Source organism: Gorilla gorilla, chromosome 16 (assembly GCF_029281585.2).
Source record: "Gorilla gorilla gorilla isolate KB3781 chromosome 16, NHGRI_mGorGor1-v2.1_pri, whole genome shotgun sequence".
Lineage (NCBI taxonomy): Eukaryota > Metazoa > Chordata > Mammalia > Primates > Hominidae > Gorilla > Gorilla gorilla.
Window position 1 is genome coordinate 75,742,464 of NC_073240.2, and position 15,245 is coordinate 75,757,708.

Consider the following 15,245-nt stretch of genomic DNA (forward strand, 5'->3'; position numbering starts at 1 on the left):
CGGTGTGGAGGGCAGAGCATGGTGGAAGATTGCACTCCTGGAGCTGAGCCTTCCCAGCTCCCAGGCCTGTGCTCCTCTCCCCACCGGTCGCCTGGGTGTGGGCAGCAATGACCCTGGTCAGCCCTTCTCCTGGATCTCTGGGGGCTGAGGGCAGATGTGGCTATCATTCTCAGCATTCCCCTCCATCTCGCGACCTCTCCGGCCCTACCTCAGCTTCCCCAGCTTTTGCTGCAGTCCTTCTTGCCCCAGCCTGTGGGCAGCGGCCACCTCTCCTGTTGTTCTTAAGGCAAGAAGAGATGCGCAAATAGAGAAAATAATTTAATAGAGAAACAATGAATGATACTCTTCACACTCAGCCTCCTGCAGGGAGGACGGACAGCTCTTGCCCAAGGAAGCATTTAAGGGCAGAAGGGCTACAAATCACCAACACCCGCTGATTATTTAAAAGAAATTCTCAAATACATTCTTTTCCAGGTTAAATTCACTTTGTCCTCATAAGTGCCCATGCTGTGGGCTGTGAAGGTATCAGCCCCATTGAAGAGATGGGGAGACCCAGGCCCAGAAAGGGGAAAGAGCTTGCCCAGGGCTCCACAGCGGCAGAGCAGGCCTAGAAGTGGGTAGCCTAGAGGGCACTGGGTCAGACCGTCTCCAAGCCTCCCTCTCCCTGTCCCAGGCTCAAACTCCAGCACAAGGCCTGCGCTGTGGCTAGTGTAGGGCCCAAAGGGAACGGAGGTGGGAGAGATGAGGACCAAGGAACCCTCCTGAGTGCTCCCTAGGCCAGGGCAGGAACAAGGCTTGGGCTTCTTAAACCCCAAAAGATACAACTTTCATGCTTGAAGGATTAACTTAAAGTACCAAGATGGCGGGCAGGTGTGAGTTCCCAGAAAGACTGGTGGATTCTGTGGGGCTGAGTGCATACTGTGGGGAGGGTGGTCCCTGAGGGGTGTTGGAGTGCCCCATTCCAGTGCAAAGAGGAGCTGAGTTGGAATAAGGGGTCCCGGGAAGGGCAGGCCAGGGGCACAGCTGCCTGCTGGCAGGGTGAGGGCAAGCACAGAAGTACCCTGCAGGGGCCCCTTGCCCTCTTCTCGGAGCCAAAAACGATAGACGGCTGCATGCCCCAAAACAGACAGGCACAGGACCCAGTAACCACCGAGTAACAAAGGTCTCATGAAAGAAGTGCTGTTCTCCCAGAGTCCTGCCCTCCCCTCCAGTATACAGCACAGCCATCAAACCATCTGTGGGGTGCAGAGTAACCTGAGGGAGGCTGGGAACTCTGGGATATGGGAGTCTCAGCACTGTCCATCCAAGAAGCCTGCTCGCCAGGGCTGCAGTGGGCCACTTCATTCTTGGCGTCAGCCTGGGTTAGTGCCCCTCTGCTCCAGATGGCTCACATCTGTCCAATCATTCTTCTAGGGTCACTGAAGGGTGCAAGCTACGGGGGGGAGGGGGACAATGGGGGAGGGTCAGTCTCAGGTCTTTGGTAAGGGAGGCAGAACCCAGGGCCCCCAGCCCTCACCCCTCCTTGGATGGAGGATCGACCCCAGGGCAGGACTCACAGCTACGAACAGATTCCGACAGTCCCTCTTTGTCCAGGGTGTCAGCTTCCCAGCGAGATTCCCTCATCTGTGGGATGTGAAGGCAGCACAAGGGATGAGAGGCAGACACACGAGCCACAGCGCAGTGCCGACCAAGTGAGAGAGTGAAGGATGGGGACACGAGCCACAGCGCAGTGCCGACCAAGTGAGAGAGTGAAGGACGGGGACACGAGCCACGGCGCAGTGCCGACCAAGTGAGAGAGTGAAGGACGGGGACACGAGCCACGGCGCAGTGCCGACCAAGTGAGAGAGTGAAGGACGGGGACACGAGCCACGGCGCAGTGCCGACCAAGTGAGAGAGTGAAGGACGGGGACACGAGCCACGGCGGAGTGCCGACCAAGTGAGAGAGTGAAGGACGGGGACACGAGCCACAGCGCACAGTGCCAAGCAAGAGAGAGAGTGAAGGACGGGGACATGAGCCACAGCGCACAGTGCCAAGCAAGAGAGAGAGTGAAGGACGGGGACAGGAGCCACAGCGCAGTGCCGAGCAAGAGAGAGAGTGAAGGGCAGATACAGGGACAGGGAGGCCTGCAGAGGAGGCGGGAGAGCAGACATACACCAGCAGCGGGGCACGACAGCCACAAGCAGAGAGCAACAGAACCCACAGACCCTAGCCCCAGCGTGGCCCCCATGTGCCCACCTTGACCTGCTCCTTCAGGTATTCAGCTCGGGCCATGAGGTTCTGAACCTGCCAAGGAAAGATATGCCCTTGGGTGTGGGGGAGAGTGGCGGGGGGTGGAGTTTCAAAGGGAACTCCTCCTCACCCCTGATGCTCTCCAGAACCTCTGCCCCATCAGAACAACTTGCCTCCTGAGTCCCTTATCTGCTCCTTCCTCCAGGAAGCCTTCCCAGACTTTTTGCTGCTGGGTTCCCAGATTCCCCACTGCCCTGTCTGAGCACCCCAGCCCTATGGTTTGACTTCCAGACTTGGAACACCCTGACAGTGGGACATTCCAGAGGGAACCCAAAGAGGTCCCCACAGGTAAGAGCAGAGAAAGGGGAAGAGGAAGCCCCCCAACCCTCTCAAGCTCAGTGGGCACCTCAGTGTGAAGCAGCTCCCGCCTCCGGCCCGGGGGCTCCGCTGTAAAGAGAGGGCGTGTGGTGAGGGCAGGGTGGCCAGGGGCCCTGTGGGGGGCATAAATGGGGGCCCTCACCTGCCAGCAACAGCAGCAGCTCCCCCAGGCTGTGCTGGTACAGGTCCAGGGCATCCTGCTCCCCGCCAGCGGCCTCCTCCTGCAGCCACAAGGACACCAGGCTGCTTAGGGTCATGGCCTGGGTATCTCCCCGCCCTGCCCCGACCCACCTGGACCCCTCCCACTGGCACAAACCTTGGCCATGGCAGCTGAAGCCACTTCCAGGGCAGCTAGGAGGCGTGGCTTGTCCCGGGCCATCTCTGAGATGAGGGGAAAGGCTCAGGGTGAGGGAAGCAACCTGCCTGTTCGCTGCAGGACGCCTCTCCCCACCTGCCTCCCCCTCAGGCTGTGGGGAGATTTGCTGGGGGCCCTGGGGTCAGCCAGAAACCGGAGTCTACCTTTGAGCAGGTCTCGGGCAGAGGTCCCCTGCCTCAGCAGGGCCTGATTGGAAGAGGAGACGATGGCCTTGAGCTCCTCGGCCCGGGACACGTACTGCCCCACCTGTAGCAGGGAAAGGGCCTGAGGAGGGGCTGTCTCACCAGCTACCCTTGCCAGAACCCAACTCCAGCTTCTCCCTTTGCATTGTTAGTGACTGCCTCTAGGTATAAACATGTCAGGGGGCAAATGAGGCTGGCCTGACCCATTCCCAGCTCTGTGTTGCAGGAGAGGAAGTTCCAATTCTAAGAGAGCCATTCCCCAGAGGCCCCCAAGATCTCTGGGCCTTACCCCCTGCCCCCCCACTTCCTCATGGGGACTCTCACCCACCTTTGCCTTAATTGCCTCCTTCCGCTGGGCATCCACTTCATCTGCAGAAAGTGAGGTAATATGAGGAGTCTGGGAGAACCCCTCCCTGCCCCACAACGAACCCTCTGGAATCCCTCAAAACACAATATTCCAGGTTTACGCTCTGCTTTATCGCCTACAAAATTCTAGATAGAGAACTTCTGGAATCCACCTACTGCAGCCACAGATGACTCCCATCCCTGCTGCACCCACGGGCTACAGGCATGGCCTGGGACTCACAGTGTAGGGCAGGTACAAAGAAGTCCAGAGCCTTGCAGTAGAGTGATAAGGCGGCTGCTGCATCCCCCTCCTGGTCTTTCTTCACAGCCTGCACCACCAGGGCGGTCTGGGGATGGGCAGATCAGGGGTCAGGTCCACCTCCCTACCCTCCCACGCTCACCAAGATGGGAGATCAGCTCCCCTGAGCCCGTCCTCTGTCTCTGTTGGGTGAGTCACCAATTCACCACCAACGGGGGCAACGAGACCTCCAGCCCACCCTCAGCCCACCCCAGCCCCAGCCGTCTGCTCACTGCTCGCCCCAGACTCTCCCCACTGGGCATGTGCTCCAGGTCCACCCAGGGGTGCGCAAAGAAGTCCTGGAAGGAGATGCGACGGCTGGGGTCCCGCTCCAGGAGCCGCTGCAGTAGGTCCCGGCAGTCTCGGGAGAGCAGGGGCCGCAAGGGGAGCTGCAGGGAAGGGAACGGCAGGGACAGATCACACTGGGCTCCTCCATCCCTACCCCTAGCCCAGGGGTCTGCGAGGAACCCCAGAGGTACACGTTGGACAGGTGGGGAACCTGAGACCGAGGAGGAACAGGATGGGTCAAGATGATGGAGCCAGCGGGGAGCCTCCATCCCTGGGCTCCCGGTGCACCCTCGCTGGAGCCCTGAGCTGAGCTAGAATAGTGTTTCTGGGTCCTTATTTCCCTCCCTGGACTATGCTCCTGGGAAGGCTGGGCCTGGCTCTGCTTTGCATTCTCCCCACAAGGGCCTGCAAAATGGGCACTGTGCTGCCAGCTGTGGGCTGACCTGAGGCCCTGGGACAGCCTGGCACCTCGACTTCCAGCCTAGAGCATGCCCCTCCACCACAAAGGCAGCCTGGAGCCCATACTCCAGTCTCTGCAGGTCAGAATGAGGTCTAAACCCTCAGGGCCCTGACTCCCTCTGCCCCTCAGTGGTCGCTAAGGCCCTGCTAGACACACCTCGATGACCCGGTTGCTACGGATCTTCTCTTCCAGCTCCGAGAACGACCTGGAGGCAAAGGGGGGCTGCCCGAAGAGGGCTTCTGTGGAAGGGAGGCAGAGCGGAGGCTGGGAGGGAATGGGTCAAGCCTGGCCTGACGCCCCTTAGCAGGGGCCCTGGGCCAGCATTCAGTTTTCATCAGAACCCTTCAGAAGTGGCCCAGAGAGGCCTTGCCTGAGGAAACAGTGTAGGCCTCAGGGTGAGAAGCAGGGAAAAGAGGTCTCACCATACAGGATGACCCCCACGGACCAGAGGTCCACGCGGGCGTCATACTGCCGCTGGCACACCATCTCGGGGGCCATGTAGAGGGGGGAGCCACGGAGCACGTGCTTCTCATCCCACGGGGACATGTGTTGTGCGAAACCAAAGTCTGCAGGCAAGAGGAGAGGCAGCAGGGCTTGAATTCCAGCTGCTTCAGCTCCTGACTTGTAAAGCCTCACCCCAGGCTCCTCTCCACCCTCCAGACCTGCCAGGATCAACCCTATTTCCAAGCCTCTGCTCATCATTAGGCTGGAACACCCTCCTATATCTGCCTCTGGGGTATAAAACCTACCCATCCTGCACAGCTCCCTTGGGCACCTTTTCCTAGGAAGCCCACCTGATCACACCAGCTACATGCATAAGCCCCCACCCTCTCACTGTCCCCCCAGGCTTAGGTTCTATCACAGTCTCTGGCCTCCAGTGTCAAATATCCAAATCTTATCAAGGGTCACCACCTCCTACTCCCCCACCACACCCCTCCTATGTGGCCACAGATGGAGTCACAGACTTGAGCCCCAATTCTGATGACAGACCAAGTCCTGTCCCTGCCCACAGAGGGATCCCTGATGCTTGTCACACGCTGAACCCTGGCACTGTTCCCAGATTGACCCCTAAACCTGGACACACAGTGAGTCCCAACTCTGGCCACAGACTGAGCCCTAACTCCACCCATTATGCTGCTGGACTTGAGCATGGGTAGCCTGAGAAAGCTTCCACCTTTTGATGACAGGGCCCAACCCCAGACTTCGCAGCCTGTCACTCTTTGAGGACTCTATAAGAGGGCTCCATAAGAACCAGGGCTGCTGAGTGAGCCCAGGCAGAGGGAGGCCTCTGCACTCTCCAAACCTCATCCCTGCTGTTTCAGACACAGACCTGCCAGTTTTAGGTGGGGCTTCTCCAAGGAGCTCAGTAGAATGTTCTGTGGCTTCAGATCCAGATGAGAGATATTCCGTTCATGCAGGAATTGCAGGGCGCTAGCTGAGGAGCAGGACCCACGAAGAGAGACAGTTCAGAGCCCATTCCCGCCTGCCTCTCGCCTCCCCGGCTCACATCTGCCTCCTCAAGCCTGCACAACCCCAGTTCCTGCCTGGCTGGTCTAATGTTTTCCATATAAGCACCAAGATCACACCACTTCTAGGAGTTTGCCACCCCACCCGAGTGCCCACCCTCCTTCCCTCTGCCCCTTCACAAGTCTCCCCACCTCTCAGAAGCTTCTCTGGATGCCCCAGCCCTTGAGATCCTGCTCTTTTCCTTGGCACAGCACTTGAGTCCTACCTACAGGACTCTGGAATGTTCTACAAGGTCCTTATATTATGTTCTATGTATGGAAGCCTGAACACCCCACAGAGGGGTTACTCCCTCATCTCTCCCACAGCGTCCTTGAGCAAGGGTTGAGTGTATGAGATAAACAGGACCATAAAATTTCAGGCTGTGCAGGAGGCAGCTGCAATGCGTGCCAAGGCTCTAAGCCTGGGGGAGGCGGTGGGATGGTGGGGAGCAGAGAACAAGGGACAGAGTGTCAGGCTGGGGTCACAGGCCTTTACCTAATTGCTGCATGAAGACACGCGCCACCTTCTCAGGCAGAATCCTGCGGGTATGGATGAAGTGAGACAGGTCGCCCCCTGCGCAAAACTCCATGATGAGGTAGATATTGTCACTGTCCCACTGTGTTTAGAGGTAGAGAGGCGGCCTGAAGACAGTGTCCCTTCTCCAGCTCCCTTTGGCAGCGGCCCCGCCCCAGGCTCACACCTGAAAGTCTTTGAGCTGCACAATGTGGGGATGTCGAATGCCCTTGAGGATCTCAATCTCCGTGAGGAGGTTCTCCACCGATGCCTTGTTCAGACTTTTCTTGGCTACACACTTTATGGCTACCACTTCACGAGTGTCCTTCTGCGAGACAGGAGATTTGGGGACTCTGCCTTGAGGGGGCCAGGACCCTTGTCTGACTGGAAAGGCTCTATCTGGTTCCCTCTGTTCCCCCACCCCGCCCCTCCCCGGGTCTACCTACTGCACACCAGCACCGGGCTTCCCAGCTTTCCCTTGTGAGGCCAGTGAGGAACGCTGATTCTGGAATCCTGGCTTCCCGACACAGCCTCAGCCTGGTCTTCTCCAACCCTGGGCTAGCTGATCCATTTCTTTGCATTCTGGAGTGCTCTCGGCAGAGGCATGTCACTCAGGGTTCTAGAACCGCCCACTCTGCCTCCTAACTGGCTCCAGTCCCAGACTCCTCCCAGCCCACCAGGTAACCTGTTTTGAGCCTGTTCTTCAGCCACTGACCCTGCAGGTGGGTGCAGGTGCCCTCTTTAAGACCTAAGCGTGGCAGTCGGCTCCAACCTCCGCCGAGGGTCAGCTGGGGCGAGGCCGGCCTCCCGCCCCTAACTATTCCCACACTGTCGCTAACCTCTCAGAGTCTCCCCGGCCGGCACCAGCCGAGCTAGCTCGGGCGGGCACGGGGCCATCGGCCGGCACCCACCTTGGCGTAGGCCTTGTACACCGTGGCGTACGTGCCGCTGCCCAGGCGCTCGGTGAGGATGAAGCCGTCCAGGCGCGGGGGACCCCAGCCGGGCCCCGCCATCCCGGCCGCCTGCGCCCGCGCGGGCGCTTCCTCGCTGCGGGCGGCGGTTCCGGCGGGTTGCTGGGCGGGCCGAGCACTGGGCGGCTGCACGCTGCCCCCAGCGCCGCCCGCCGGAAATGCAGCGCGCATCGGGGACGCGGATCCGCCCCGCTCCCGGCGCCCCTCCCCTGTCTGTGGGCCTCGCCGGGTCACGCGCCCCGCCAGTTCCTGCAGGGCCCACGCGGGGATACGGAGGCCCCGCGAGCCTAGAAGTTAACAACGGAAGACGGCCGGCGTGGTCTCCGGGGACTCCTAGCGGGCGCAGAGGCGTCTAGAGATCGCCCACGTGAGGGCGCGGGCGGCGGAGCGGGCGTGTGTGGGGGCGACGGCGCCCGGGAGGCTCCCAGGGCCCCTCCCCAGGACCCGCAGCTCTGAAAGGAGAGCTACTGGCACGAGAAGGCGCCTTTGGAAGAGGCCGCGTTGGCTTCCCAGGCCTCCCAGCTGCTTTTCACTTTTCTGAGGAAGGGCCTTGACCTATTTATTGCATCTTAACTGTCCCCGCTCTCCAATCTTAGCAGCAGCGCCCAGCCCCTAATCCTGTGGGCTGCCCCGTCCTCCCAAGTCCACCAGACATGTGGACCAGTGTTGTCTGAAAATGTTTTTATTTTTATTTAAGCACAAAAATTGAGACGTAACATATACATTTGTACATAGAGGGGAAAAAATACCAGAAAGGAGTTCATAAAACCCCAGCCGCTGCCAGTATCATTCAGTGGCTGGGGCCTGCGGCTGTCTCGGGCCCAGAGCCGGAGGCTAGTTTTGTGGGAAGGCCCCCCAGTCCACACACCCACTCGGCAGCCTCGAGGGACAGGGTGCTGGTTTTAAGGGTGGACTCCTACGTGTCCCATCACAGTGACACACCCCCCCGGCGTGTGAACGAGACTCCACTGGGTATTAGGGGGCCCTCCGAGAGATGGCTTATCAGTCCCCGCTGAGGGATGCGGTTCTGGACTGGCTGGCCCTGCCCTTCCTAAAAGTCTGGATGCTGCTGATGGGGAGCATGGGCGGGGCAGGTGGCATCTGAGGCAGAGACAAAGGCAGCGGTCCCTCGGTTCGGGGGCGGGGGGGAGTCACAGCAAACAGGGCCAAACCAACCACACCAGGACAGGCAGACCCCACCCTCCTAGAAGACGCTGGACGCTGGGCAGGACAGCTTGGGGTCAGTGTCCTTGGTCCCTTCCAGTCCCCAAATCCCAACCAACGGCATTGCACATTCAGAAAGTCTGAAGAGCGTAAGGCTCAGCAAGGGAGGGCTCCAGAGGGCTCAAAGTGCCATCCCCTGCAGGAGGGTGCAGGGGGATAAAAGGCTATTAATCCGTTTCTCAGGAACACGAGGCAGGGAAGAGCTTAAGGCAACCAGCCTTCTCTGGATCCGTTTATGAGGCAGAGAAGAGCTTGAGGCAACCAGCCTTCTCTGGAAGCCTGGAGACCACTGGAGTGACCTGGGGAACAGATCTGTCCACCAGAACCTGTGAGAGGCTTATTCCCAGCCCGGGCAGGAAGGGCTGGGCTGTGTCTGAGAAGCCAGATTCAGGCCAGGCCTGCAGGGTGGGGGAGTCAAGGCCCAGGACCCTGGCAGAAAGCTCCAGCTGGGGTAGGCCCAGGTCAGCCTGTGATCCCAACTGTGTGGAGGTGTCTGTGTGTGCACAGGACGAAGAGAACTTCAGTCCCACTGCTTCCAGAGACAAAAGAATCCTACCAAACCATCACCAGAGAAGGAAAGAGAGCTTTTTTTTTTTTTTTGTACACAGAGGGGGAAAAAATTCCCTGTCCCTTCCATTCCAGGGAGAGCTGGTCGCTGAGGGAGGAGGAGGAGCCACGGCAAGAACCCTGCCAGGTCTGTGCTGGGCACAACCACCACCACATAAGGCACCCACGGAAAGTGCAGCTCAGAAGGCAGGCGAGAGAAAGGCTGAGGGGGAGAGAAGAGAGGAGGACTAATTCCCCTGGAAGGCTCCTTGGGCAGCAGATGAAGCAGCTCTGTGGAAGGTTCTGCTGCTGAAGATGCCCTGGGAAAACTCCTCCTGGGCCTGCTGGAAGCTGGCCCCTGTCCGTCGGTAGAGGGAGTGCACCTGGCGAAGAGGGGTGGGGTGAGAGAAGCCTGTCCTTTGGGCCCACCAGGAAGCCAGCCATCCAGGTTATACTCCCAAAGGGGTCACCAGAAGCCTGGCACTGCCTGACCCCCCACCCAGATCCCTGGAGAAAGGTACTGGACCTTTGGGGGCCTAGGATGCCCAACTGCAGTGGTGAAAAACATCTCGTGCCGAGGGCAGGAAACGGTTGCCTGCTTCCTCCCATTTGCTGTCAGCCCTGCCCACACCACTCACCCGCTGCAGGAGGAAGACTGAGAGCACGGCACAGAGGGTGAAGAAGCCAGCCACCACCATCATGATGACTGATATGGCCAGGGAATGATTATCCAGTGTAGACAGGGCTGCAATCCAACCGCTATAAAGGGAAGAAGAGGCCAGAGGGAGCAAAGTGGGAGTGGGCTCCAAAAGTCAGCATAAGGGGCTCTTCTCCAAGTGGCTGCTGTGTCCTGACCATCACCTTGGCATCTCCCCACAGCACAGGGAGCCCTGTGAGCCAGAAGCCCTTGGCCTGTGAGGCCAGACCTCCGTGAAGGCTGACAGGCCCACACTACCCCATTCACAAGGGGAATCTTCTGGTTTTGTGAGGTCTGAAAGGGAGGATGTGGTTGCTGCCTTCACAGAGTCAGAAGTAGCACTGGGCTGGGTGCTATGGCTCTCACCTGTAATCCCAGCACTTTGGGAGGCCGAGGCAGGAGGATCGCTTGAGCCCAAGAGTTCAAGACCAACCTGGGCAACAGAGGGAGGCCCTCTCTCCATAAAAAATAAAAAAAGGCCAGGTTCGTGCCTGTAATCCCAGCACTTTGGGAGGCCAAGGAAGGCGGATCACTTGAGGTCAGGAGTTTGAGACCAGCCTGGCCAACATGGAGAAACCTTGTCTCTACTAAAAATACAAAAATTAGCTGCACATGGTTGCACATGCCTGCAATCCCAGCTACTCGGGAGACTGAGGCAGGAGAATCACTTGAACCTGGAAGGTGCAGGCTGCAGTGAGCCGAGATCATGCCATTGTACTCCAGCCTGGGTGACAGGGCGAGACTCCAACTCAAAAAAAAAAAAAAAATTAGCTGGCTGTGGTCATACATGCCTGTGCTCCCAGCTACTTGGGATGCTGAGGTAGGAGGATCACTTGAGCCCGTGAGGTTCAAGGCTGCAGTGAGCTGTGATCACGCCACGGCACTCTAGCCTGAGCAACAGAGTGAGACCCTGTCTCAAAAAAAAAAAAAAAAAAAAAGAAAAGAAAAAAGAAAAAGGGCTGGGCACAGTGGCTCACGCCCGTAATCCCAACACATTGGGAGGCCAAGATGGGCGGATCACGAGGTCAGCAGATCGAGACCATCCTGGCTAACACAGTGAAACCCCATCTCTACTAAAAATACAAAAAATGAGCCAGGCATGGTGGCAGGCGCCTACATAGTCCCAGTTACTCGGGAGGCTGAGGCAGGAGAATGGCGTGAACCTGGGAGGCGGAGCTTGCAGTGAGCAGAGATCGCGGCACTGCACTCCAGTCTGGGCAACAGAGACTCCATCTCAAAAAATAATTAATTAAAAAGGTAGCACTGGGCCGGGCCTTTTTCTGCTGCTTTGGGGGTGGGGAGTATGGAAAGCATGGCTGCTCACTCCTGAGGACCCACCTTCTGTGAAGGAGGATCACTGGCCAACTTGCTGTCACCTGTCTGAGCCCCATGTCCTCATCTGTAAAAGGGATATCCTCATATTTCTTGACATCAAAACTTACTACAAAGCTACAGTCACTAAAATAGTGTAGGACTGGCATAAACATAGACATATAGATCAATAGATCAATGGAATAGAACTGAGATTCCAGAAATAAACCCATACACCTATTGTCAGTTAATTTTTTTTTCTTTTTCTTATTTTTTTTTTTTTTTTTGAGATTGAGTCTTGCTCTGTAGCCCAGGCTGGAGAACAGTGGCGTGATCCCGGCTCACTGCAACCTCCGCCTCCCGGGTTCAAGTGATTCTTCTGCCTCAGCCTCCCAAGTAGCTGGGATTATAGGCACCTACCAATGCGCCTGGCCAATTTTTGTACTCTTTCTAGAAACAAGGTTTTGCCATGTTGGCCAGGCTGGTCTCAAACTCCTTCCTGACCTCAGGTGATCCACCCGCCTTGGCCTCCCAAAGTGCTGGGATTACAGGCGTGAGCCACCACACCCAGCCAACTCAAGCCTTCTGATTCCCAGTACAGGTGCAAACGGCAGTCATGAATCACAGCTTTTCTACCTGGGTCTTACTTAGGTAACGAGTAATGAAATTGGGTCACTGGTCAAAAGGGACCAGATTAACAACAGCAGGGCAAGAAGCATGAGGGGTGGTGGGAGGGCAGCGTGCACTTGTTTGGGGGGCAAGGGGAGGCAACCTTTCTCTCCCCACTGCTCTGGACTTGCCAGCTCTGCCAGAGGGAGGGGACCAAAATAGCACCGCCCTTCCAGGCTCAGGCTGTCAGCCAAGTGCCAGTCTGACCTTTCTGCAATGCTCCCTGTGCACTGGGGCAGAAAGGAAAACATCAGCCATCAGCTTTTCTTTTGAGATTAATTTTGACCTGAGGACTGAGGTACCCTGGAAACTCAAACCAGCCGTATGCTCAAAGAGGGCAGCCAGAAGAAGCCTGTCCAGGGGAGGTGAGGGAACCGTCTCCTTAAGTTACAAGGCATCTGGAAAAAGTTGGAGCTCAGAGACTGCAAAGGCCTGGGCATCCATCAGCTTTCAGGAGGGTGTGGCAGGAGAAAAGGAAGAGGCTGCAATCCAGTGCAGGACACTGTCATGGTATAGCCTAAAAAGTCAAGCCAAGTTCACCCACAACACCCTAGAAAGTGGAGAGCCAGGAAAGATAGTGTCTTTTTTTTTTTTTTTTGATACAGGATCTCACTCTGTCACCCAGGCTGGCATCCAGTGGTGCAATCACGGCTCACTGCAGCCTCAACCTCCTGGGCTCAAGTGATCCTCCTGCTTCAGCCTCCCAAGTACCTGGGACTATAGGTGCATGCCACTGCACAGGCTAATTTTTTTAATTTTTGGTAGGGACAAGGTCTTCCTGTGTTTCCTAGGCTGTCTCGAACTCCTGGGCTTGAGCAATCTGCCTGCCTCGGCCTCCCAAAGTACTGGGATTCCAGGCATGAGCCACTGCACCTGACCAATAGTGAGTGTCTTTTGATGCCTTTAGTATCAAGGAGAAAAAAAAAGTGAGTGGCTACTGATGAAGAACTGGAGAGAAGGCCCAAAGCAGATCCAAGCTGGCCCACTCACCCACTCCCCGCCATGGGAAAAGCAGGGCACTGGCGGGGCTCTGTGGGAGCTAGAAAACAGGGCAAGAGAGGCTGAGTCCCATATCCAAAGCCTAATTCCCTCTGTGATGCCCAGGTCTCACCTGTCCCCCAGGCCAGGGATGCCAACCAACTGGATGATGTAGATCCCTATTTGACAAAAAAATACAAAGAAGAACACAAAGAAGCTGAAAGAGTTGTCGGACCTGTGGAGAGAGAGGGAAATAAGTCACAAGAGGGCTTGGGCTGTGTTCCTCAGCATTCTTACTTGGTGTGACATCCCTCCTCACTAGGAGCCAGGAGGCAGCATGGGCAAGAGACAGAGCTCCAGGGGCCCAGCCATACCACCCGTAAGGACACGCACACACCCCCCACCATAATCAAGAAGAGCTTGCCTTTCACTGCCTTCCAATTTAAGGGGTCAGCGCTTGACCCCTTCCTCAAAGAGCTGATAAAGTTGCTCCCCCAAAGGACAATATAAAGAGCCTAACACACACTCCTGCAGTGAGCCAAGATCACGCCACTGCACTCCAGCCTGGGTGACAGAGTAAGACTCTGTCTCAGAAAAATAAGTAAATAAAAAATAAAGAACCTAACACTCCATCTCCTGGAGTACTTGCGTTTCATAACAGGCAAGAAAAACTAAGCCAATCTCTTAATAATAAGTAAATCTCTATATAATAAGTAAAATCTCTAATAATAAGTAAAACTAAGTAAATCTCTTAATAATAAAACTGTATGAGGCCAAGAATTTGAGACCAGCCTAGCCAACATGGCAAAACCCTGTCTCTACTAAAAACACAAAAATTAGCTGGGCATGGTGGTGTGCGCCTGTAATCCTAGCTACTTGGGAGGCTGAGACAGGAGACTCACTTGAACCTGGGAGGCGGAGGTTGCAGTGAGCCGAGACTGCGCCATTGCACTCCAGCCTGGGTGACAGAGTGAGATTCTGTCTCAAAAAAACAAAACAGGCCGGGCACGGTGGTTCACACCCGTAATCCCAGCACTTTGGGAGGCTGAGACAGGTGGATCACTTGAGGTCACAAGTTCAAGACCAGCCTGGCCAACATAGGGAAACCCCATCGCTACTAAAAATACAAAAATTAGCCAGGTGTGATTGTGTGTGCCTGTAAGCCCAGCTACTCCGGAGGCTGAGGCAGGAGAATCACTTGAACCCAGGAGGAGGAGGCTGCAGTGAGCCGAGATCGCATCATTGCACTCCAGCCTGGGTGACAGAGCGAAACTCCCTCTCAAAACAAAAACAATAGAACTTGAGGATACGTGGTAACAAAGAACAATGAGGAAAAAACAAAACCTGTACATCTGACTGGAAGAAAAAAATATTTGGGAAACGGGACACCAGACGAAACTCTCTCACGAGCTGAGGACTTCCAGCTCCGTGTCCTTGAGGGCTAGATCACAGTGAGGGTTCAGGGCCTCCAGTGGTACAGGGATGGTTCAGCCACTACCCTAACCCCTCTTCCCAGGGCCTGCTGGGCTCCCAGCCCTGAAAGCATAAACACTGAGGTACAATTCCAGAAGCCCTGGGGGTCTGTAAGGTGTATCCAGCTATGTTCCCAGTATCTAGCTTAGGCGTTGGCACTCTTTATTGGGAAGCATCAATAGTCATGGAGAAAGAGCCCTGGAGAGCACTCATCTGATGCTACCAGAGAAGCACACCTTAGAGCCTCAGAAGGGAGTTCCCAAAGAGCGTCCCCTCCCTCTTCCCAGTAACGGCATCAGCCAGACTGGGAGCAGTGGGATGGCAGGTCCCTTCTCTAGGTCTCCTGTGCCTGGTCCAAGGACAGGGCCCAGAGCAGACCTCAGGTACAGAAACTGAGGAACGGGGCCCCCAGTCTCTGCTCTGGGTGGGAACAGAGGAACAGAATGTAGGGAAAGCGGATTTCCCTACATTCTATTCTGCTCTAAGACTCAGATGGGGTCCCAGGGCCTATATAGCCCTTAGCCTGCTAACTGGGATGCCAGCCATAAAGTCTCACCCCTTGCCCCGGCCTCACTCACCTGAAGGCCTTATAGATGGGTCGGTACCAACAAAGGAAGGCACAGGGAGTGAAGATCAGAAACCATAGGATGGAGAGGCCAAAGTCCACTCCCTTGGAGCTGTTGCCCGAGAACCAGGCCAGGCAGGCAAGCAGGTTCAGAAACAGAGTCACTGAATGCACTGGGGAAGGGGACAGGACAGAGTTATGACTTGTGCCACAGTGGCTGAGGGGCTCCAATGTA

The 15,245-nt window shown here is 56.6% G+C and overlaps 2 protein-coding genes across 11 annotated transcripts in view; both read right to left on the reverse strand.

Moving 5' to 3' along the window:
- Positions 1–305: 305 nt before the first annotated feature.
- ULK3 (unc-51 like kinase 3) lies at positions 306–7,715 on the reverse strand. 9 transcript variants are annotated; one of them, XR_010131036.1, is made up of 16 exons: positions 7,488–7,715; positions 6,764–6,904; positions 6,559–6,679; positions 5,888–5,992; positions 4,980–5,123; positions 4,714–4,796; positions 4,043–4,198; positions 3,753–3,858; positions 3,495–3,535; positions 3,128–3,230; positions 2,925–2,989; positions 2,755–2,829; positions 2,637–2,677; positions 2,237–2,284; positions 1,557–1,623; positions 306–1,432 (listed from the first exon to the last, which is right to left on the reverse strand). XR_010131036.1 is itself a non-coding variant. In XM_004056521.5 (16 exons), exons 1-16 carry the CDS (start codon positions 7,587–7,589, stop codon positions 1,416–1,418), a joined length of 1,419 nt encoding a protein of 472 aa, XP_004056569.4. In that variant the 5' UTR covers positions 7,590–7,713; the 3' UTR covers positions 306–1,415. The 9 variants fall into 9 exon arrangements, 6 of the variants coding, with proteins under 6 accessions (XP_004056569.4, XP_018866616.3, XP_063554781.1 ...); XM_004056521.5 differs by having other exon boundaries at positions 2,751–2,829; positions 7,488–7,713; XM_019011071.4 differs by having other exon boundaries at positions 2,751–2,829; positions 7,023–7,640.
- Positions 7,716–8,213: 498 nt separating this feature from the next.
- The window catches only part of SCAMP2 (secretory carrier membrane protein 2), a 29,474-nt gene continuing 22,442 nt past the window's right edge, over positions 8,214–15,245 (reverse strand). For both annotated transcript variants that reach the window (XM_004056523.4, XM_019011045.3), the window contains 4 exons: positions 15,024–15,183; positions 13,106–13,207; positions 9,956–10,076; positions 8,214–9,700 (listed from right to left, as the gene is read on the reverse strand). In XM_004056523.4, the coding sequence (XP_004056571.2) occupies positions 9,566–9,700; positions 9,956–10,076; positions 13,106–13,207; positions 15,024–15,183 (518 nt within the window). In that variant the 3' untranslated portion in view covers positions 8,214–9,565. The remainder of the gene's footprint in view (positions 9,701–9,955; positions 10,077–13,105; positions 13,208–15,023; positions 15,184–15,245) is intronic.

Excerpts from the sequence above, each read along its gene's own strand:
- ULK3 (XM_019011071.4), bottom strand. The coding sequence starts at position 7,157 with ATGCAAAGAAATGGATCAGCTAGCCCAGGGTTGGAGAAGACCAGGCTG. Across the intron at positions 4,199-4,713 it reads GTAGCAACCGGGTCATCGAG|CTCCCCTTGCGGCCCCTGCT; the intron begins GTGTGTCTAGCA and ends CCTTCCCTGCAG. Across the intron at positions 2,990-3,127 it reads TGCCCGAGACCTGCTCAAAG|AGATGGCCCGGGACAAGCCA; the intron begins GTAGACTCCGGT and ends CCCTCATCTCAG.